At 50.2% G+C, this 23,308-nt stretch overlaps 1 protein-coding gene across 1 annotated transcript in view; it reads right to left on the bottom strand.

The window, feature by feature from the left end:
• Window positions 1–3,414: 3,414 nt before the first annotated feature.
• The window catches only part of LGR6 (leucine rich repeat containing G protein-coupled receptor 6), a 108,810-nt gene continuing 88,916 nt past the window's right edge, over window positions 3,415–23,308 (bottom strand). The window contains exons 7-18 of the mRNA XM_030473641.1: window positions 20,413–20,481; window positions 19,291–19,362; window positions 18,545–18,616; window positions 17,389–17,457; window positions 16,380–16,451; window positions 14,950–15,015; window positions 14,274–14,345; window positions 12,614–12,685; window positions 11,768–11,893; window positions 9,455–9,615; window positions 5,506–5,586; window positions 3,415–4,652 (exon numbers count right to left, since the gene is read on the bottom strand). Of these exons, the coding sequence (XP_030329501.1) occupies window positions 3,415–4,652; window positions 5,506–5,586; window positions 9,455–9,615; window positions 11,768–11,893; window positions 12,614–12,685; window positions 14,274–14,345; window positions 14,950–15,015; window positions 16,380–16,451; window positions 17,389–17,457; window positions 18,545–18,616; window positions 19,291–19,362; window positions 20,413–20,481 (2,170 nt within the window). The remainder of the gene's footprint in view (window positions 4,653–5,505; window positions 5,587–9,454; window positions 9,616–11,767; window positions 11,894–12,613; window positions 12,686–14,273; window positions 14,346–14,949; window positions 15,016–16,379; window positions 16,452–17,388; window positions 17,458–18,544; window positions 18,617–19,290; window positions 19,363–20,412; window positions 20,482–23,308) is intronic.

Raw genomic sequence — 23,308 nt, 5'->3', positions numbered from 1 at the left:
CATGTGGGAGTATGGGGAAGGTGGTGCAACACGTGCCCGTGTCCAACTGGGGCTTCTCACTTTTGTGTTCTTTGAAGTCTGGGGTTTTTTTTTCCTAGCAGAATACTTCCCAGAATATTTCTCCTTCCCAGCATGATACTTCCCACCGTAGCACTGGGAAAGTGTAGTGGCCAGAGGAATGAGTACAAACTGTTAACTCTCCAACCCCTTGCAAACTGTCTGTGCCTACACCAGCCAGCATCCCCTTCCTGGTGTCTGTGATGGAAGGAAGAGGTGTGTGGGGATTTAGGGCTGGGATAGAGTCCATATGGACAAATGTTGGGTCTGGATGGCAGGTGAAAAATCCCAGCAGGAATTACAGCAAACAAAATATCCACAGACAAAAAGTTGAGATTAAATGCTTTGGTTTTGCTTCCAGGAGCTCAAACCAGCAAACTTTTATGTGAATGAGGTAGCCTGGAAGTTCCCAATCAGGCATTAAACAGCAATGCTTCTTGGGGCATGTTTGGAAGAGATTGTCTGAAAATGTGAGTATGGTTTTGTGTCACTGGGTAGTAGGGAAAAAGGATTAACCCTTTCTCAGCTCATATAACCTGAAACGGCTGCTGTCAGCTGCCAGGCCTGACGTGTGGGCTATCTGGTCTCAGGGACGGGCTTGCATTCTCCAAAATATCTTTGTTTTCCTTTGGCCTCTGAGGAGGCCAGTACCAAATATTGCAATGCCATGCAGAGCTTCTCATCATTTGCATTCCCATGGCCATGGCAATGCAGCCATCCCAAGTGTTCTGAATCATGGCCCAGGCTTCCAGAAACAATAACATTGGTGGAAAACACAATGAGATTGAAAAAATAATACTGTAGGGTGCCTGCTTCGTTGGCTTTGTTTCAGAGGAGTTGTACATCTACAGCCATGAGGGCTGGACAAGTGAAACAGTGACATCTGAGAGTGCCTACAAACTGTCTCTACATTGTCCTGTTAGACAATGCTTCCGGGTCCCTCAGGGCCAAAATCTTCCCTGCAACATGCTGTCTCTTCCCTTCAGGGTGTCCTGACAGCGCCTTACTGACGTGGAGGGGAAGCTTCAAAGGTGCCCAGCCCTGACAATGGCTTCCAGAGCAGCTCCACAAGTCATCCAACTACCCAGAAAGCCTCTGCCTGGTACGCACCACAACAGTCAGAATGTAACCCGTAAGGCAGTGTGGCCTTGTCCTCCTCCCTTTCAACATGTCCCACCAATTTGGTGCCCTCTTGCTCCTCCGGTGCAGGCAGCACCACCAAAGTTTGCCACCATCAGCTCCTGGTAAGCTCTGGTGTGTCAGTGGGGACCCAGGACCACCCTCTGACTGGGAGGATTGGTAACCCACACTATCACACTGGCAGAACTTGCTGCATTGGGACTTACAGCACAGCTCCACCTTTTCCTAGGGAAACGGAAGAAAATGGCTTAGTGTTTTCATGATCTGAGCATCAGAACTGGTTTTGAGCATCCGTAGGATATTGGAAGTCTGGATCAGGATTCAGCTATCACAATGGGGCATGGTTTTCATCATTCCCACCTGAACTGCATAGCAGAGCTTTGGATTTTATCACTCAATTTGGGGTTCCAATCCTCTTCTCTAATCTTTGGATCTCATTCCTCTGATTTCCTGCTAACCTCTCAAGTTTTTCTTCTTGAGACAAGACTGCAGGGCTCGTGAGCAGAGAGGGGAAGCAGAGCTTGGCTCTGAGTGGGGATTCTGCCTTTGTATGGGAGACCCTGTTATATGATGTCCTTAAACTGTTCTGCAGCAGACTGTCCTGCTTATGAACCCTGAGCAGCAGATCACAGGGTGCAACCAGGTGGGTCTGGTCCATGGGGTCTGGAGTGGGACACTGGTGATGTACTTCTGCTGCATAAAGGTGGGTGTTTTGGCTTTTCCCTCTGAAGAAGAGGGGTGTGGAGGATGATGCCAGCTCATGTGGACACACACAATTTCCCAGTCCTCCCTCAAGCAACACAGACAACATCCAAGGCACAGCAGCCCAGCTTGGCTGGAGAGGCAGGCAGCCAGCTGCTGAATGAACCAACAAGGTGCTTTGCACATGCAAGAGGACAGAAGCCAGCCACTGGTCAGCAATGGGGCTCATTTATTGTCTCACAAGAATGGATGACATACAGCTGCAGCAATGTCAGCAGAACCAAAGCTTTGTGTAGGGCCTGAGCTCTGACCACAGGGCTCCCTGTTTTGTTGGGTGGCAGTAGGAAGGTTTGTGATGGAGAGGGTGGATCTGAGAGATCCCTGAGCTGCAGGAAGCAGATTTGAGACTGTTCCCAGTGGCTGGTGTCCTCCTCATGCCATCATCCCACAAGGCTGATTTCTGTTCCCTCCTCCTACGTGAGCTGCCCTTAAAATAGGCGAAGGCAAATGCAGCCCCCAAAATGGCTATTCTGTGTGGGAGAAGAACCAACAGCCTCTTCCAGGAGCGAGGTTTGGGGGCAGTGGGGGAGCCAGACCCCATTTTCACTGTGTGTGACCAGGAGCCTGGTGACTGCAGACAGGAGAGCTGCAGCATGCGAAGGTGGAGGCAGTGATGAAGGTGGAGGCACCTTGGCAAGGTGCTGCTGAGTGACCTCAGGCAAAGCACGTGGGTTTCTCCAGGGAGGTGTTTGGATTTGGCTGCCTTGGAGTTCAGAGACCCCTCGTTAGACACTGTGGGTCAGATTGAAGGAGGGGCTGAGCGTTCCCAGCTCCTGGTATCAGCTGAAAGTGGGGGTCCTGCCCAACCCATGAGGCTCCCAGGGGATGAAGCGGAGCCTCCCAAAACAGAGGCAGTTCAAACCTCAGGTACACACACTGCTTTTAACCCACTTCTGCTCTTCCAGTCGGTGGTGTGGGGCAGATGCAACCCCATTTCCAGGGGTCTGTGGGACCTGCAGAGGACCCTGGAGAACAAGGCCTGAGGTTCCTATGGGTAGCCACATCATTGCAGTTGGCCATTCCCATGTGTTTCTGCCACAGAGCAATGGCTTTTGCTAAGACATCTCTGCCTTGAGAAGACATGCTTGGCTTTGCTGCAGGCTCCTCCTGGCTTGTGGTGCTGCAGGATGATGCTGAGGGTCTCCCTGACCCATCTCCTGACCTGGTGGGACTCGCTCCCAGCCAGTCCCTAGCAGGAGAAACACTCACGCAGGGGGTTTATCTCCTCCCATGGCCAGCCCTGAGTATCTGGAGCTCAGTCAGAGCCCTCCCAGGCGAGTGGCAGCTGGCAGAGCGGTGCCTGTTGCCCAGGCAAATATGATGGGGGCAAGGGTAGATGGGTTGTACTGGTGCTTTACATGGAGCAGCCTGCTGTCACCTTGCTGGCCACCCGGTGCTGGGGCTGGCCCTCAGTGTGTGGTGTGGGGCTGTTGGGCATGGCTAATCAGAGGAGGTTTATAAGTGAGACATGTAGGGTGGTGTGGGAGGGGAGGGGAAGAAGGTTATCCGGAGGCTGCTGCCGGCTGGTTCTCGGCTCTCTGAAGTGATCAGCACCTCACTGTCGTTGAGGCAGGGACAATGCTCAGAGAAGCCTCTCTCCTTCCCCCTGGTGCCCACCCTTTGCTGGCAGGGGACAAGCGTCATGGAGGGGAAGCTGTAGCTGTCGAGGATGGGGTGCACTCCCAGGGAATCAGGTGTCTCGAATATGTGGTCGATGTCGGAGAAGCTCACCAGAGCCTGCGTGGAGTCATAGGAGCTTTTATCCATGTCATCGACCCTGCAGGACTTGGGGTAGCTCCCCTTGTCCTGGCCCTTCCGCCTCAGCAGGCGGAGGTCATCTCTGAAGTGGGGGTTGAAGAGCAGGTAGAGCAATGGGTTGAGGCAGGCGGGCAGGGGCAGGACCACGAGGAGGATGGATTTGATGACCTCTGGGGTGATGAGGAAGAGGTTGAGCGTGGAGGAGAAGGTGAGGAAGGCTACTGGGCAGTAGAGGAGACAGTTGGTGAAGATCAGCCAGGCCACATGCTTGACCATGGCACAGTCCCAGACAGCGCTGAACTCCCCCTTCAGCAGGTTGCAGTAGAGTCGGATGTAGGTGCCTGTGATAGTCAGGAAGCAGAGCATGTTTGTCATCACCAAGGCCACAGTGAAGCCCAGGGTGGCGGGTTTCCCGTCTGGGATGGGATATGGGAGGCAGAGAGGGGAGGCTCCGTATTCCCCAATGGAGAAGAGAGGGAGAACGGCAGCCACAGAGGACAGCAACAGGCAGCAAAAAGCAGCAGCCTTGACCTTGCCTAAGGAGGGTGACTTTCCATAGCCCCGCACGCAGGAGGCTGAGATGCTGCACTGCACGGCAGCCAGCGTCAGCAGGAAGATGGCAGCCTCGGAGGCAAACACCGACAGGAATCCCGTCACCCTGCAGCCTGCTCCCGTCTCCCATCTGGCGCCGTATTTGGCAAAGTGGCCGTAGGTCAGCGCGTCGACAAGAGCCAGCATACAGCAGTAAATGCCTGTCAGCATGTTGGCTCCAGCTATGGAGCCGATGATGAACTTGACTGGAGAGAGGTAGCTGGAAGAGGCAAAGACAGCCAGGATGACCAGCCCGTTGCAGAGCACTGAGACCAGAACGATGACCCAGACTCCCAGGCGGATGATCCAGCTCTCAAACAAGTGATCGCAAGGCTTGAAGGGACCTGGAAGAAAACAGACCCCAACGTTATACCCAGAATATTCCTCTTCGCAAGTTTTAAGCAGTCGAGATCAAAAGAAATTAGAGGAAACTGAGCAATCTTGTTCAGCTCGCAGGGGGTGGGGGGCTTTGGCTGGCTTTCCTCAGAGCCAGCACCTTTATATCCAGGCAGCAGGACACGTCCTTTGCTGAAATCTTCTTGTCACGTTTATGACAAACTCAGTGGGACAACTGATGAAAGCCCCATCCCTGCCAGTGTCCCACAGCCGCCTGGATGAAGCCAGGCCTCTCCAGCCTCCAGTTGTGCTTGTGAGGACACCACTGAGCTGTGAATGGGGACAAAATCAGAAGGCAGCTTCCTGGTGTCCCAGCCAGCCTGTGCCTGCTGGAAGTAAGGAGACAGGGGCTGGGTGCAGCCCAGCACCTCCCTCCCCTCCCTTTCTCAGGAAACAGTGAAATACTCCTGCAGTCTGCAGTGCTGCAAGTATGGTCAGGAGATCAAGGACAAGGTCTTGTCATGCAGTGTTAGGGGCTGGCTGGGACAAAGCAAAGTCTAAGTCTTGCAAGGGAACAGGAACGTCTTTAAAGCATGAGTCTGAGTGCGGGCAGGTTGGATGGAGGAGCTGGATACCTCGGATTCCTGATCAGGAATCACCCGATCAGACATTGTCCTCCCCTCATAGGAGGGCAGCTACAGCTGAGTGGGAGAAGGAAGCTCCTCACTTGTTCCCAGTTTGGCCATAGCCCAACCATTCAGGCTTCTGATCTGCGTGTCTGAGACGTGGGAAGGGCTGTGGGATCTTGGGGACTTAGAGAAGCTCAAAGGCTGTGTTCAGAGGGTTTCCCTGGCTGCTCACCTGGGCTTGGTGTGCACTGAATCGTGGGGTGCAGCTTTGATTCCTCAAGGTCCAGCTGGAGGTCATCTGTATCTAGGTCATCTGGGGAGAAAATGAGAAACAGTGCTCAGAGAATGAGCGGGGCCATCAGGGCTAGCTGGGCTAGAAGCTTTTCCCACTGCCTATCCTCAACACAGACCTTCCCAAACAGTTCCCAGCCCTCAAGGTCCCAGTAGCTGCTGGTGTCTGGTTTGACCCCTGCAGTCACTGCTGTAGAGGGAGAGGCTCTTGTAAATGTTGGTGGGTTGCAGTGTGGCCAGAGCCCCTCTGTTTTTGGGTTACTCCCAACATTTGAAGTGTAAAAGCCCCAGATCCCAGAGCTGTGTGACTGCAGATCCCTCCTCCCAGCATGCTTTATTAAACATAAAGAAATACTCCAGCCTATGTGGTTATGGAAAACAAAGCCTTCAAATGCGTCTTCTAAATGGAAGTTTTCTGAGCAGGCTTTGTCCAATGTTAGTTCATCCTCAGTGACATTGGAGCTTTGTTCAAAGAGAGCTCTTAGCTTCTACTTGCAGCACAAATTCTTCGTCAGCAGCCACCACCGAACAGCTTAGAAGCAAAAAGACAAGAGAACCCAACATCTATTGCTTTATGTCCTACAATTTCTTGGGAATGTGGTGCCCTGTCTTGCATTTTCTCAAAGGCAGACTGGTTGCCCATGCAGACTTTACACCCATGGGGTTTATGCAACCACACTGCACTGCTCTCATTGCCCATCCTGCTGGGCCCACACCTCCATCACGAGGGTGGCTGCACCATGAGCCAGGCTTGGGCTCTCTGAGGGTCAGGCAGAGTCTCCCTGGCTGAAGGAGAAGCTGCTGGAAGAGAATGGGTCTGAGTTTTTTGTGTTTTGATGGCCTGTAGGAGTAGGTCATCACCAAGGAGAATGGCATCCTCTTAATCGAATCCAAGACGTGCTTTTCTGCTTTGTTCCTTGCTCCTCTTTTTAAACTACCGCTGATTCACAGTGCTGGGACGTGGTGAGGACAGCTGCTGTGCTGCTGTACCATCCCCACCCATGGCACCAGCACGGCCCTATGCTCCTAGGGGAGCTCTTCGGAGGTTTTTCTGCGAGTGGGAAGAAGGGGAAAGGATGTGGGTTTTTGCTTGTTGCAGCCCAATATCCAGGGACCTGGATCTGTGGCTGTGGGATGAACTCTCCATTGGATGATATGGGCTGATGCTGGTGTCCACGTGCAGAAAGGCAAGTTTCCACAGTGCTGAAGATATGATTAACCCAAGCGGGATTTAGTTGCCTAACCTGTTTAGAAATGGTGTCTCTCATGAGGTCTGCTCCCTGCCTGTGTTTGGAAATATGACTGGGATTATTAGATTCAAGAATGATGACAAATAATGTGTTATCTTTGGTGCTTCCTGACAAGCATTGTGGCTTTCTCAGCTTCAGCGAGCTTTGGAAAAAAAAAAATGCCATTTTTAAGATGTGTCTGTATAAGAGTTGAAATATTTCTGCTGCTTTGGAGCCTGGCAAGAAAACATTCACAGTGGGATGGGAAAATGTTTCGTCCTTGTATTTTATAGGCTTATAAATCTCCAGTGTCTTTTTCATCCGGAGTGCAGAGGCTGTGATGTGAAGTCACGATACCCAAATCAATGCAGACACTTGCACTTTCTGCCCAGCCCTGCCCATGGTAATGTTAAATCATAACCTGCTCCCATCCCTTTTCTCTTCAAAGGGTCAGAATGCACCGAGGCTGGTTTGAAGTGTAGGTTTAACATTTGCATGGAGTGAAGGAGCGAGCTTTTGTTTTGCCTCAACTGCTGAGCTAGCTGTGAATTGCAAAGCAATCCTTGGCCAGTGCAGTGGGATTCAAGGCAGAAAATGTACCTCTCTCTGCTGGAAATCAGTGTTTCTCCTAGCTTGGGAGCTGTAGAGGAAAGAAAACGGCTGTGGGGTTGTAGCAGGGCAATTAAAAATTGTCTTTTAAGTAGCCCTTATTTGTTTGAATTTTGCTAATGCGCTTCCACTTTCTGAGGCCTCATGGAAAAAAAAACTACTTTGCTTGTAGTGTCCTTTGCATAGAGAATGGTTCCCAGCTGGCTTACTAACACTGACATGGAAGGAAGAGGAGAATTGCTGGAGAAGGAGCAGAACAAAAACCACTGGGCTGGATGCTCCTTCCCCCATGATCTGCCATGACCAGGGCAGTCCCCACGTGTGGTTTGCAGGTAAGCGCTCCCTCCCTCTGAGTTAGGGCATAGGTGGCTGCAAGGGGCCTGGGCAGGTGATTTTGGGAAGCTCGAGTAGTTGTCTTGAATGACAAGCAGTGAAAGCGTAGGCCTAAGGACCCTCCAGGGTTTGCTATATGGTTGCAAAAGTTAATGAGTCTGCTCTAAACACTAGTGGAGGTGCTGGGTAAAGCAGTGTGTTATTATCAAGGATAGCCATACAAGTGTCTTCTCACTTTCTATAGCTTCATCCCATTATTGCAAACATACGTTTGTAAGTAAATACATCTCTTTCTATCCTCGAACTAGTGGTCCTGAAGTGGGGTGCTGGGCCTATGATGGAAGTGGCCTGTGGCAATAGTACCACTTGCACTTTGCCTGCCCTCCCTCTGCAGCCAGTTTTGGGAGGGCAGCAGGAACGAGCTGCTGGATGTCCTGTATGACAACCCCCAGAGTCATTTTTGGGCTCCTACCCAGCCACACGGGACAGGCTTGGGGCAGGGGGGCATCTGTGAAATGCCACCAATTATAATCCAAAGAGGCATATCCTGAGCACCAAAAGTTTTGGAAATGGGACCTTAAATATCTGTCGCGACAAGGTGGCAGAGTGATGAGAAATGTGCTAACCACGCTCCTCTGGGCCTGGGGTGCTCTCAGGTGGATGTGACCAGACACACTTGGGTGGTGTCCGGGGGGGTTCCCAGGCACCCAGGGCTGTGGGAGGATGCGAAGGAGTTGAGCTGGTCCCAGAGTCCGTGGCACCACATGCACCCTATCAGACGGTCCTTTGGTGCTGGGATGGGTGCTGGGCGCTGCGAGGCAGCAGTGCCTGGCTGCTGGAGCAGGGCTGTGCCATCAGGGACCCATTTCTCACCCCTACAGAGCTGCCTGGGACAAGTCGCCTTTCACCACCCGGCTGTGAGGTTCTGTGGACTTGTTTAAGGGCTCCTCAGTCCCTTGTTGGAAGCACTATGCAAGGCTGAGAGGACACGGCTATCTGGAAGCATGGCCCATCCCTTTCACAAGTTCTCCCACAGCATCCAAGCACCCTGATGAGCCTGGCTGTACACTGCAGGGACAGAGCCCTGAGTTATTTTCTCTTAATGAGACCAATTTATCTCTTGCATGGAAGGAATGTTTGAGAGCTTTTTTCCTCTTTAATGAGGAAGTGTTACGAGATTCATGTAACACAGCTAAATACCACTGGTGGCCATCAGAAAGGAAGCACTGGGGACAGAAATAAAGCAACAATTAATGAAATAAAATAGCAGTAACACAAAACCCTCATTGTAAAGAGTAGACCATGCATTGCTGAACGGTAAGGAGAGTCATCTGCAAAAGCTGCACGTAATAAAGAAGGATTTTCTTGTGCATTTTGCATTTGTGCCTCTGTGGTTTGGTATTTCAAGACAGATCCAGTGCTTTAACGTCTGAAAATGTGAGACTTTATGAGCTGCTAATAGTCTCATCTGGCATATCTTAGAATCAGTCAGCATTCCCTGCTGGTCATAGAATCTCATGAACACACACATAATCCATGAGGCCGAGACTGGCTTGGGGGCCTGGGAGCCTATGGTAGGTATTGGTCTGTCAACAGAGCCAGGAGAGACTATCTTTTGAGACGTCAAATGCTGTGGTCCCTAGCAAGAGCAGGATCACATCCTAGCCCACGGCATGGCTCTGCCCATGGATTGATCACCATTCAGCCCAATTTACTTACAGTGATTATCAGCATGACCTGGAAACAATTCCATGGTCCTCTTGTGGGGATCCTCCTCCTCAGGGCTCATGTCTTCTGTCTCCCATTGGTTGGACATCTTGAAGAAGCTGCTGCAGCTTCCATAAGCACAGCACTGGTAGGCATAAGGTACCTCGAGAACTCTGCAGAGGAGGAAAGCAGAACTTTTAGGTGCATCACCTCCATGACCTGACTCTCCATTGCTTTGCACTTTTTCCCTAACTTCCATGTGTAACAAAGCCAGTCTATCAGGTGATGGTTACGTTGGAGCAGGACTTTGCTCTGGTGAAGGACTCCGTGGAGGACAGAATGTGGGCCCATGTCACCCCACAGCATCTCTGCACTGCCCACTTTTGGTGCTAAAGACACTGTCGATCAATAGGATGTTGTCAAACAACAGGCTTGGAAACTGCACTGGTTTCTGGATATTCCTAAAAACCTTTCTGCAGTTCTCCCTAGACTAAATTAGCCTCTTTTTCCTATGCCCTTTTTCCCTATGCCTGGCATATAAAGACTGCATATGCCATCTGCATGTGCACTCTTCAGTTTTGACCCCAAAGCCGTTTTTTGCTGGGCATCCTTCCTTTTGTTTAAAGCGAGAAGCTTCCCAAGAGCTCGAGTGAGTGCAAGGTCCTTCTTGCTTGTTGCTGAAGGTCAGAGAGGCGCCTCCAAACTCCAGTTCCAGGAGCATGGCTGCCCCCTGCGAGCTCAGGCAGGGAAATCTCAGGTCTCTTGAGTGTAGCGAGTCATTTTAATAAGTCTGATTCCTGCTTGGAAGTCGAATTGTCAGTTGTTAATTATAGCATGTGTTTCAGGGTTAATTAAATAGCAGCTGAACATCAGCTGGATGAATACCAGGCTATCGGTCAGCAGCTGCATGTTCTTCAAAGGTTGCAAACTCCTGCTCCATTGCTGGGAGTCAGGAAGACTGCTGATGGAGGCGAAGGGACCTCAGGTTTTCCAGACAATTAAGGTCTTCTGACGAGATCAGTGAATATGGTGAAACTTTAGATCCTAAAAATATGCTTTTGTTTTAAGTTCCCAAACATTTCTGGCTGAGCCCTGGGAGGCTATGGAAACTCTGTATACAAGCTTGCTTCCTGTTGTAAGCTCCAAATTAAATCCTATTATTGCAAGGTGATAGGGAGGTACAGAATCTCCCAGGATGGCTAAGAACTGTTCTCAGATGATCCCTCCAGACATATGCCCCAAGAATAGGTCTATTTAATGGCAGTACCCCAAAGGTTAGGATATGTTATTGGGTCCATCACCTGCCATGACTCAATAACCACTCCTGCAGACTCAGTCTTTCAGGTACAAATCCAAATCAGTTCCACAAATGTCAATGGAATTAAGTTTAGAGGAGGAACAGTCCTGGAAATGCTCAACTTGACCTGCTCTACACAGGGGACTGCCATCTGGGGTGTGGAAAGCCCTCCAGAAGCTTCTGGGATCCCCTGCCATTTGGAAAGCAGCCATGCAGCAGAACCCAGCTATGATAAGCCAAAACCATCACAATAGAAAGCCCTGTGGGCACCACTGCTGAGGCAGACTGAAGTGAGAGATCCACACTTTGCATCAGGCCTGAGCTCCTAAGCCCAATGTTGGTGCAGTGGCCTGTGACCCCAGCAGTAAGTGTCTAAACTGGAGAAGCTCTAGCCTTGGGAACCCATACTGGATGAGTGGGAGCATCATCTCATGCATCCTTCGCTCCAAGGGAGCTATCTGGGAGACCCAAGCAAGAGATGGCTTCACTTGAGGGGCATTTGAGTCATCTGGACCATGTGGGGCTCAGCCTGAGGGCAGATGACATGCTGGAGACCCACTGCTACGGGAGGGTCAGGAGAGCCAGAGCCTGCGGCGTGGTACTGCACTCCAAGCCTTCTGCAGCCTCGTTTTGCTTGGTTTGACCCCTTCAGGCTCCTCATTAATCCATAGCAGACCAGACACGGCCACACAAACAGAGTTTACTGAAGGAAAGCTGGATGTCATTAGCTAGGACTGGCTTCTGGGAATGTTTTCCATTGAAGGGAGCCCTGAGCTGGGCCTGCTCCATGCTTTCCACTTGTGTGTGTGTGTTTGGGTGGGGGCCGATGGGCCCGGGAGCATCACCGCTCTCCCATGGAAGGCTTTAAAAGATGAGGCACATTAGCAGCAGATGAAGCTTCCTCAACCTATTGGCCTGAAAGGATGGAGGAAAGCACGAGATAAACAAGGAAAGAAGGAGGCTGATTGCTATAAGCAAATACAGGCTGTGCTGAGAGCCAGAAGTGAAAGAGCCAACACCACCACTACCTCATTTTGGGGAAGCTCTCCTTGGTGAAGGGCTCAGAGAGAGCCGGGTTGCCTTGGAGCTTCAGATGGGTCAGTCCACCCAAACCATCCAGAGGCAGCGTGACCAGCCGGTTATCGGTCAAGTCCCTGATGAAGGCAAAGCAGAGAGGGAGACCACGGTCAGGGTTTTGCTGCTAGCTGTATCTCAGCCAAGCAGAGGCTTGGAGAGCCACACTGCCTGCCTGGATTACTCCCTCTAATGTGATGCTGAAATGTGACTTGGTGCTGCATGAGGACCAGGATCCTCTGAAGATAAATGGATCGATACTGCAATCCCTGGGGAGAATGAGGGGCAGGGGCTAATGTTCCCATTGAAAGCTCTGGATAGTATCTACCTCCCTGTGCACGTCTCTCTCCCATGCATCTCTTCCCTCACCACTTCCTCCATAACAGGACAGGTATGTCTGCAGCTCCCAGCCCATATAATACCCAAGGACCATCGTGAGGGAGCTGAGGACTGGGGCCCCCTCTAGAACCAGCAAAGATAGTCTGCAATACTCTTGCCAAAATGGTGTGTCTTGCTGCTCTTTCATAAAGACATCTAAAGCAGGTATGAAAGCATCAGAAAGTGGAGGTTTAAGTGTTCAGGGTGAGAGCATCTTGAAGATGGTCCCTCCTCCATTTTCATCATCGCCTTAATATTGGTAGGAAACCTTGGGATTTGGTCTGTCCATGTCAGTGCTGAGACAAGCACCTCAGCACCGCAGCCTTCTGATATGTAAATGCCAGGTATCCTTGGGGGTATCGGAGCTCCTCAGATACCTGCTGTCCATAGCCCACTGTGAAAGAAATATCGCTGCAACTTACAGCTTGGTGAGCGAGTGCAGGGTCACAAAGGCTTCAGGGTGAATAAACTGGATGTGATTCCAGCTCAGGTCTCTGCAAGGCAAGGACAAGGTAAGAGGGGTGTGCAGCAGGACAGTGAAGCTGCTGACACCCCCCTGGCAAAGGGGCTCGATGCAAGCAAATGTGGGATCTGTGGCCTCTTGGTCAGCAGCAAGCTCTGTCTCATTGCAGCTCCCCAGAGACAAATATGGTTGGGTCTATCTATGGGTGGTTTCTAACAAAGGGCATGAGTTTGCCATGCAAGATCTCCTCCACTGAGACCAATGATGGGAAAGGTTCCTTTGGGTTAATTTCTGTAAATTTGGGGGTTATGCTAACACGCTAAACCTCAGAGTGGTAGACAGGTTATGCTGTAGTGCCAGAGCATCCCTGATGTGGTCACAGTGCTGGGTTCCCAGGCATGGGCAGATATGGTAAGGGACTGTGTGAAGGTGAACCAAGGTCATCTGGGATGTCTCCTGTCATATACAGTTGGCTTGAACACACTGAGGCTCCTCAATGAGCTCTGCTTCCACCTGAGCTGGAGGGCTCGACACCCTCTGTCATCAGCAGGGAAGAACCAGTGGATCAAGAAGCATTTTTTTTCTCCTAAGGCTGACTACAGGAGGTCTCCTGCGTGTATCTTCATCTTTCCAGCTCTGAAGGGAGCTGGAGATACCTGCCCAGGGGTGTGTGTGTGTCCCACTGCAAAAGGCTGAAGTTGGGTGAGATGGATCCTTCCCGCAGGGACGCATAAAGGCAAAAGCTGGAGCTTGCATGCTCAGCTGTATGTTTGTATGGCTGTGTGTGCCGGCAGCATGCTCGTATTTGCATGCTTGTCTGTAGTGTTACATGTGATACGTGAGTGTTCCTGTGCAGTTACTAACACAGTGTGCACCTCTAGGAATGCTGGCCTGCTAAATGACACTCAGATTGCTGCACCAGGGGAAAAAACTTCTATGCAATTCAGTTCCTGTCCTAACAGAGCAGTAAATAGAGACCGTCAGCACTTTGAGGGCTCTTCTCATGTGTACAGGGAGAATCATACCCTGTGGACCTTGCTAGCTTCTCAAAGGTGCCAAGCACTTCAGTGGGCTGTGTACTGCAAGGTTCCTGTGTGTGTATGTCGTGTGCGCACTTGTGTGCACTTAATATGTCTAAAATATGCTGCTGAGTTGTGGGGACACAGTTCCAAATCAAAGGGGATGTTCTATATGGGTGTCCCAGGAACGCACGGCCTAGGACTAGCATGTGCAGGGAAAGAGGTGCTTATGCACAAATCCCTGCCATGAGTCCATGTCTTTGTGGGCATCTAGGAGTCAGTTGTCCATAACGTGTGCTGTGCATCATATGAGTTGCAGCGTGTGGTTAGAGTGTGTGATGTGAAGTGTCCCCATATGCGGCAGTGAGGTTGGCAGGTAATGAGTTTATTTACACAGGGGTGTCTGCATGCAGAAGGGAAGTCAGAGGGAAGGTTTGTGCTCTGTTCTTTTGTAAGGGGAAGTGGAAGAGGGACTGGACAGCAAAGCCTCCCAGCAGAGGTGGAGGGAGTGGGGTTGGGAAACGTCACATCAGCCTGGCTGGGTGCTCACGGCTCCCCTTCCTCCAGCAAAAAGTCCCGTTGTTCCCTTGCTGTACTTACATGGAGCGCAGGGCCATCAGCTGCACAAAGGTGTCTGCTCTGATTTCATGGATCCTGTTGTTCTGGAGACCACTGAAAAAACAGAGGCTGGTCTGAGAAAGCAGCATTCACACGTTGCAGGGATTGTTGTCACACGGCAGCAGACACAAACTGTCACAGTGGAAGTTGTCATTTGAGCTTGGGAGATGTACTCTTCTTCCAAGGGGTAAACAGGATGATCAACAAAACAGCTTAAAGTGGGCAGCTCCAGTGCTCAGACAGACTCTACTTTTGATGCCACCACAGCACAGTAAAGTGCCATTGATATGTAGTGGTTAAATGTGCCCCAGTATCTACAAAGCCATGCTGGTTTCCTACTCTGTTCCACGCTCAGCCTGCAGACTGCTTTTGAAGTAAAATTCAGTGCTGTCAAGTTCTAGTTCTGTTTGCTGTGGCTGGGACCTCTGACAAGAGCTGAGTTAATGAAGCTCCTGTGCACAGGGGATGTATTTGTATCCTGTGTTTACACAGGGGCAAAGAGTGGAGCTCTGGTCCACTTGCAGCTCACACAGTGAGTTACAGCGCTCAGCTTTCCAAGTGCTTGGTGAAGGCTGAGTTTTGAGCTTGGGGACTGCCTCTCTCCCCAGAAGAGCCCTTCTCCCCAGAGTGTGGTGCACGAGGGCATCTCGTTACTCACAGCTCCTCCAGCCGCTGACACCGGTGGAAACTGGGCAGGTCCTCGATGTGGTTATGGGAGAGTTCCCTGCAGGGGAAGGACCAGCACAGCAGTGTTAGGAGATCAAAAGCGAGTGCCCCTGATCCCTCCCTTGGAAAGCAGATATTGCTGGAGAGGAGGGTGACCCGGCTTCCATTTTGCACAGATGCAGACAGCAGTAACCCCCGGTGTGGGGAATCTCCACTCTGCGCACACATGATGCTTGCTCTGAGTGTCTTTGTGCAAGGCAAGGACTGGTGCAAGCCTCATGCCCCGGTGGTGGCTCTTACAGCCCCCATGCAAGATCTCTGCAGAAGATCTGCAGAGTGGGGTGAGGAGCAGGAGGCCAGAAATGTGGCATTAACGGTATCATCTGTGTTCAGATGTGTCACTGTCAACGTGGGGGAGAGCAGCGAGAACCACCTCTGCGGGGACAGAAGGCCAACGCATTTCAGAGGTGAGAGAGATGTAAACATGCACAAACATTGGCCCACATACTCTCCCAATTCTGAAAGCAATGCAATTAATGTCAGCAAAACTAACTGGGAAAGAAGGATGAGGAACAAGGTGGGGTGTCCCAGTAAAACTCTCCCACAAGGAGGGGGCAGGCATGAAGAACAGGCTCTGCTGTGAAGCTTTACAAGTCAGATAACTTGCAAACATGAACAGGACGCCTGGGACCCTGCAGCCTGGCCCATTCCAAAGGCTACACTTTCGTGGCAAGATGACCATTGGGTTGGTCCTGATGTCTAAAGATGAGAGATCTTCCCTACAGGGACAGCTAGAGCCAAAATGCTGTGATCTGCTAAGTTACAGATTGTGTTCTTTTATTTTTATGTTTTCCTCTTGTTTCCAATTTCTGTGATCAAAAATTCGTTCCTGTTGCTTTCCTGGAACAAACTTGTTTTCATTTTCAGCTTGCTTGTATAAAAACTGATGAGAGGCAAGCCTCCTGCTTGCCCTAAGGCTGCAAACTTGTATAAATCTGGCTCATGACTCATTTCCTGAGGATGTCTTTGACTGCAGACAAAGTTGGGATCTCGGGAACGAGGGCTGTGACTCCTGGGAAGGTGCAGGAGTCTTTTTGAGATGCTGATTTCATCATGTACCAAGTTAAAGAAAAAAGCACATCCCTCCACTCAGCATCAGTCATTGTTTTGCCAAGCAGGTAGAGCCAAAGCAACTTAAAGAGTCTAAGCAAAACCCCGATCTGCCACTGCTGCACCATGTGAGCCCAGAGCATCATGCTGGGATGAAACAAGCAAGCTTCATGTAAAGCTCAAGGTAGTGCCTAAGAAGGTGGTGTTTTCTGCATGGAAAAGATAACAGGAATAAGAACCCCATGGTAGACTTCCAAAGCTGGTCCCTTCCCTGAGCTAGACAAGAAGAAAGCTGGGTTTTCTGTTACTTACAGGACTCGGAGGCTGGGCAGCTGCTGACACATCCCTCTGGGGAGTAGATGGATGCCTGCCCGGGTCAAGGTCCTAGAGGAGAGGAGGAGAGAGGAGAAATGGTGTTACTGAGAGCCAGCACACAGAGTCTGTGACCCACAAGCCCAGCTGCTGGTCCCAGATGGTGGCAGGAGAGACAATATCAATGGGATAATGAAATACCTAGATAGAAACAAAACCCGACTTGGAAACAGGCACTGCTGCTGGACCTGGGAAAGGTCAATATGGCTGTAAGAAATTTTGGGATGCTGACAAGTACGGAATTCACTGCTGTCCCTTTCCACAGGTGGCAGTGCCCTGTGTGGCGTGTTCTGCCATCCCAGTTCCCCATTGTCGAGACTGGTGATCCGCCTGGAGCCATGACTGCCTCAGAAACCTGTGCATGGGGGACGGATGGTGTGTCCCTGTGTCCCCGAGGCAAGGCACAGCCAGATCATGCTCCTGGGCTGGGGTGCTCAGCTGTGCTCCCACACTGGGCACAGTGTGTGGACCAGTGCCCTAGAGAGGAGAACCACGGGTGGCCAGAGACAGCGTTTCCTCAAGCTCCTGCTCTCCTGGGTCTGGTGGTGTGAGGATGAGACCAGAACAGTTGCAGAAGCCCTCAGCCCAGGTAGCAGATGTTTCCTGCACTGCCAGTGCAGAGACGCTGGGTCTCATCAGACCATGCTGAAGCACTGCACCCAAAGGCTCATTCCTTCACAGATGCAGAAGGGAAGGAAGAGAAAAAATAACTAAAAAAAGGATTGGAGCACACTCAACAGTAGCGAGAGAGCAACTCACGGAAAGGAAAGCTGCTTTCAGGAGCCACAGGGGTGAAACGAAGCAGAGAGATGAGTAACCAGGGAGAGGCAGAGCTGAAGACAACCAACTGCACAGCACTGTGAAAGTTGTCCTCGCTGAAACAGCCTGGACCGCCTTGATGGAGGAAGAGCACAAATAGCAGGGTAAAAGGGAGAGAGTTGCCACTCACAAAACTTCTAGGCTGGTGGTGCCTTTAAGGTCTGGGAATTCTCTGATATCCGTCGCACCATTGAGTGACCTGCAGAGAAATGAGGGTGAAGTGAGTTGGACAGGACCCAGAAGCAAGTGTAGCTGCCCAAGATCCCAGACCCGTTAGCCATGGTGGCAAGTCTGCTTCCTCACACCCAAATGTGGTGATCAGAGGGTCAGATACGAAGGTGCCCCTCTCATCAGCGTTTCACTGCTGGCTGGGTGGTGGAGCAGATGTCTCACACAGTGCACATGCAGTGAGCTGGAGCTGGGCATTTCTGTCCAAGGGGGCTTGGCAAGATCGGACCCTCCCCCAAACCACTGACATTCTTGGCATGATCTCTACTCAAATTAAATAGGACCCCGCAAACAATTACCATGGGGAATGTAAGCAAAGCATCCCACGCAAGCCTCCCCGAGCCTATGCATTTGGATCTAAAGAATGCATGGGTATTTGAAGGATTTATTTGCCTGAGTGTGTGTTCCTGCAGTGAGAGGCTGTGTGAGGCTTATAAATAGAGATTCTGAGGTTTCCTCTGCCTCAGTATTCAGTGCTATGCCACAAGAGGTTAGCTGAAAAGCCACCCAGTCCAACATGGAGTGGTGGTGCCCACCAGGTGGTGGTGGCCCTGGAGCAGGCTTAGGGCCAAACATAGGAAGGAAAGCAGCGGCACCACTAGCTGCCCACTAAGATTATTTGTGCCATGGTGTCAGCGCTAAGGGGCACATGTTGCTCTGCTTCTCCATCTTATGGAGGAAGCCAGATGTCCTTGTGTAGGTTTTGCTTGAGCAGCATGCGGCAGAAGTTGTGGCACTTGTGAGTGTGGTCTTTGCTGGTGCTGATGCAGCCATGGAGACCCTAAATGACTGCAGTGCCTGTCAGCTGTGTTGGCAGGAGGAAAGAAATGCTCCCTCCAAAATGCCCTTCTCAAAATGATTCTTCTTCAGCAGAAAAGACCTGCAGGGTCTACTCCTTGGCTCATTGCCTTGGGGCTGGCCAGAAGAGTGGCATCATGGTCTTCTATTGGCACAAAAGCTCTAGAAAAGAGGAAGGGAGAAGACCTCGAAGGTGTCCAGCTCACAGGGCTTGGAGCTTGGATGTGTTACCTCTCTGAGGATGTGCTTGATGAACTTACAGAGTGTGGAGCTTTGGCAAGTACTGGAAAGCAGACTGTCCAACAAACTGGATAGGATTGTCGTAAAAATGGCTGCAAAGGAAACGAGTAACTGGTCAGATTCTGCTGCGCGTGAAGAGAAGATGTTGTTACAGGTCAAGAGCCTTGGAGCACCCAGTAGTAAACTATGCAGCAGCTATTGACTATCCTTGTTTTCCAGATAGCCTCAGGCTCTCCTACTAGCCTGTTTTGGCTGAACATTGGTAAAACTGAGGTCTCCCGCTGGTCTGAAAGGGCTCTTTGGTGTCCTGCTGAACCCAAAGATGCAAAGCCTTCCTTCGACCCTGCTGTAGCGCTGTAACTCTACGATCACCAAAATGATCTGGTGTCCCAGCTCCCTGACACATATAGATGCTGCTGGAACTGGCGAGCAGCTTTTCTAAACACAAGGAATAAACACAGGCAGATGTCAACCAGGGCTTAGAAAATCCTGTTACACGCAGCAAGTTTCCATGCAGACCACCCATGCATTGTTCCTTCATTGTTATCAGCTTGTACTACAGCAAAGTTCAGCTGCGGAGAAAGGAGAACCCATGGCAAAAATCCTGAGGCATAGCCGAGGAGGAGCTAATTTCAGCTTGCATTGGCCCATATATAACAAATTGCGGTCATGCTGATGACTGTTAGGAATCCTAACCAAAATTCATCAGGAAATGCCCCTTTCTGGGGGATATAAGGATTTAAGAAACATTGTTTAATTATCTTACATTGTTTGGAGGAGAGGATTCCCGACAAATGCGTTCTCCGGAATAGCTTTGATGTTGTTGTTATGAAAACCGCTGTTGGGAGAAACAAATATCTCAATATTAATGAATGAGAAAGCCTTGGAGACACCTTGTTTCTTCAGTAATTTTAAAGGCAGAGAGTCTTCAAAACACATGTAAAATAGGATGTGTAGGCTCTGATCCAGATGTAGCATCATCCCAGCAAGTGAACAAGGTCTGTCTTTTGGCAGGACAAAGCCTTCTTTCTTCTGTATTTACTCTGTGTGCAGCTTGGTGCTCTGTATGTAACTCACTGAACCCACCAAGAATGCAGACTTAAGGTTTAATGCCTTACAGGTCAGGAAACAGGAGCAAACAAAATACACTTACTTTACACCCTCCAGGAACTACAGTTCTGATGGATGGTCTCCATTGTAGCTCCACAGCTGTTAACCAGAATGCAGCCTACCATTGTCTGCTTTGGCCAAAAGTACTGGCCAAAAGGTAGTTGTAGATCTATATCTGTGACATTTTTGGTTAAGCTTGAGGAAAATGCTATCAGCAAACTTCTGCAGCAGAAGAGAGCTCTATGGCCACAACCTGATCTCCTGTACATCAAAGACAGCCAGGGGATCCTGTGCCCAAGACCAAGGCCAGGCTCTGGATGATGCCCAGGTTGTTTAATCCCACATGGCTGTTTGAAATTTGCCTCTTGTATAGTGACTGGCATTTCAAAAGCCACCTCAAAGTGGATTAAGGATCTTATTCTCATTTTGAATGTCACAGTAATGCTGATTCCTGGTCTGACCAGAGAAATTCCTAAGAATTCTTCCAGCAACAAAAAGATCAGATGGACTTTGAGACCTTCCGATACGGTGGGAGAATGAAAAGCTGCAGGAGGAGCCTGGTCCAAACCTCATGGGGGAATCTACTATTCCCCTCCACCAGCCTGTTGCAGAGGTTGATGGTGAGGTGATGAGAGCTGATGGAAATTGAGGGGATAAACTACTTCTAAGTGCATGTCAGAGAGGGCTGGCAAAGACAAAAGAAAGGCTTGGACCGAGTGCTCTCCTCATGTCAGAGCACACGCGATGCTTTTGAAAGGGAATAAATAGAAAATCTCACAGCTCCTGCAGTCGTCCCAGTGTCCTGATAGCCCCAGGGAATTCCAGCAGCTCATTGTAGTTTAGGTCCCTGAAAGACAGAGAAAGGAAAAACATTCATTAATGTTGCTGTAGGAACTCAACCGAGTGTATCTGTGCTTTGAAGGAATGGAAACTTGGTCGTTAAGCATGGGAGCCAGGTTTTTCCTACTGTGCTGATCCAGCCAGTGCCTGGAAACAAAATCTCACACATTTCTGCAGCAGGAATATTCCCTGCTAGGAGCACTGTGAGGCGAGAGCCTATCCAAGCCATTGGCTGGACTCCTTCCCCCCAGGTCCCTCCTTGCCCACTGCTGGACTGTGCTGCTGCTTCACATCTTCGGAGTGCCCCATCCCCACTCCCAGGAATTCACCCCCAGAGGCTTTGGCTGTGAGTCATTTTTCCTGCTTTTCCAGGTCAAAATGGGACTTTATGAAGGACAAGAAAGACAAGTCAGGATTCAGCTGTGTGGGCCCCGTGAAACGGGTTCTCTGGGCGCCCTTGCCCTGCAGTGCGGAGGGGACATGGCACCATTCCCTTGGTGCTTGTCCTGGGGACACCAGATCTCCCTGTCACTGGGACATGCTGTGACTGGAACCAGTGGGAAGAGCGGGCTATGGGAAGGCCTGGGTCTTCTTTTGATGGTTGGGGTGAACCCTGCACTGGAAAAGCTAAAGGTGGAAGTAGCGTGCAAGAGGTGTTGACACTGCTGAGCATTAAGTTTAACTTGCAGTATAATAAATTAAGCAAAATACAATATGTTGGTCATAATGACAAGTCTAGCATGTATTTGCTCTGACCTGGCAAGCAGAAGAGACATTTGAGCCTGAATAAACCTTCATGAGCTGTATTTGTTCTGCAAGGATGGGCTGGTACCTCTGGAAAAGGGTTTATTTGAGCTATGGGGCACTGCTGGCAGCATGGGAGGAGCAGCTCTCTGAACGTGCCGATTCTGCTGTTGACTAGAGGGGGCCCAGGGAAACTGGCTGGGCTTTAAATGTGTGTCAGTCCTCCTCTAGCATGCCCAACGCTCTCTTTTGGAAGGCAGTTCCAGCTGCGATGGTAACATCTGGCCCCATCCTGGCCATCCCACAGACCAAGACACTGAAAACCCAAGTGACTGCTTCCTACCTGCAAGAAACATGCTGAGTTTAAGTGGTAGATACTTTGGAACATGAGTGTAATTACTGGCTCCTGGAGATTACTGTATAATTACACTTAATGGACCTCAAAGTAATTACCATGTAACCTGGATTGTGGTTTACGGAACAGAAATAACCATGTATTTACACAGCAGTGAGTTGCTGCCCAATTACCTTGTAATTCTCATCCTCTGGGCCCAGCCATGGTAATTACACTATGGTCTCCTTGCCCACCCTCCCCCCCACCTTTACATAGACTTCTCCTTTACCAGAGTTCCTGCTTGGGAATTACTCTATAGCACCATGTTGGCTTTGCCCTGTAGGTATTTACACAGTAAATCAGCCAAGTGAGTCTCTCCAAATTGGCCTTCCCTTGCGCCTTCCAGGACTCCAGGCTTATATGACTTATATCCTAGGGAATACTTATCAGGAAATTACAAAGTAGGTGACAAAACCAGAAGGAAAATATGGAATGAGGTTGTCTGGGGTGGATTTTATCTTGTGTAGCTCTGACAAGGTCCGTATCAGAGCTTGATACTGGATTCCCTTTGCAGCCCAGGGGATGCGGCAGGTCCTGCTGTGGACCCCACCCCAAGGGCTATTTAATCTCTTCCAGTCACAGAGGGAGTCTGGCTGCCTGCACTAAGTGTATTTGAGCGAATGAATCCTGCTCCTGTAGGACCTACCTCTCAAGATCTGGAAAGCGCTCACATAGTCTAGTAATTGCCAGTGCTGGCAATTAGCAGGGGAGGAGCACAGGGCTGGTGACAAGACCACAAGCTCTCCACCATGTCCAACCTGCAATGCAGTGACAGAGTTCCGGGATGCGAAGCTGTGGTGCATGTCCCTAGGGCCCAGGAGTGAAACAATGCGTCCCCTCCTCACGCCAACTCACATCTATCAGATAGGAGAGCTCTGCATCTTCTGAAGAGCTTGCTCTGACACACTCAGTTCTCATATGGGTCCAAGCACATCAGTGATTTTTCCCAGTCTTCTCTGCTTGAGCCCAGCCTTAATGGTGATGGAGCTGCACAGCCTGTTCCTTCCACTTCCAAGCAGCACCAGGAGGGTCCCGTTTCAGGTGAGAACGATGAAGCAGGAGGGGCCTCCTGGCCAGCTCCTTTTGAAATGCCGCCTTTGTTATCTGAAGATCCAGGTGCCTCTAACCAAGTTAGTGCATATAATGTTTTAAATGACATCTTAGTTTTTCTAGAGACATCTATAGTGAAAGGTTTTCAAAGCTGCTGCTGCAGTTGTCTTTGCAGAAAGAAATGAACTAAAGCATTAGAAGAACTTGGCAGTAGGTGCAGTTTAGCTTATGCCAGTGTTTCAGAGCTCCAAATTCCAGAAATTATTTTTTTCTGTCACTATAATGCTAAATACATACTTATCTATGCATTTTTGAGAGAGTAATCTGGAGTAACCATCGACAACTTTACAAGTAGAAAAATCTAGGGGTAATTCCTGGGGTAATGGTTGGACTTGATGATCTTGAAGGTCTTTTCCAACCTGGTTGATTCTATGATTCTATGATCTGTTCAAGAATAAACAGCCCAACACACGACTGCTCATACACCTCACTCTTTGCAAGGCGGATGTAGCTTGTTATCAGCTGCTTGGATGCTCTTACCCAGTTTCTGTCGGTGGTACCTGCCAAGTGTCCATCACTGTCCCAGCTGAGTGCCTCACATTATACGGGCTCTGTTATGCGGGGGAAGAAGGGGCAGGACTTTTAC

The sequence above is a fragment of the Strigops habroptila genome, chromosome 18 (assembly GCF_004027225.2).
Source record: "Strigops habroptila isolate Jane chromosome 18, bStrHab1.2.pri, whole genome shotgun sequence".
Classification (NCBI taxonomy): domain Eukaryota; kingdom Metazoa; phylum Chordata; class Aves; order Psittaciformes; family Psittacidae; genus Strigops; species Strigops habroptila.
The sequence above is the reverse complement of the archived record's forward strand: the minus strand, read 5'-3'. Positions and strand labels throughout refer to the sequence as shown.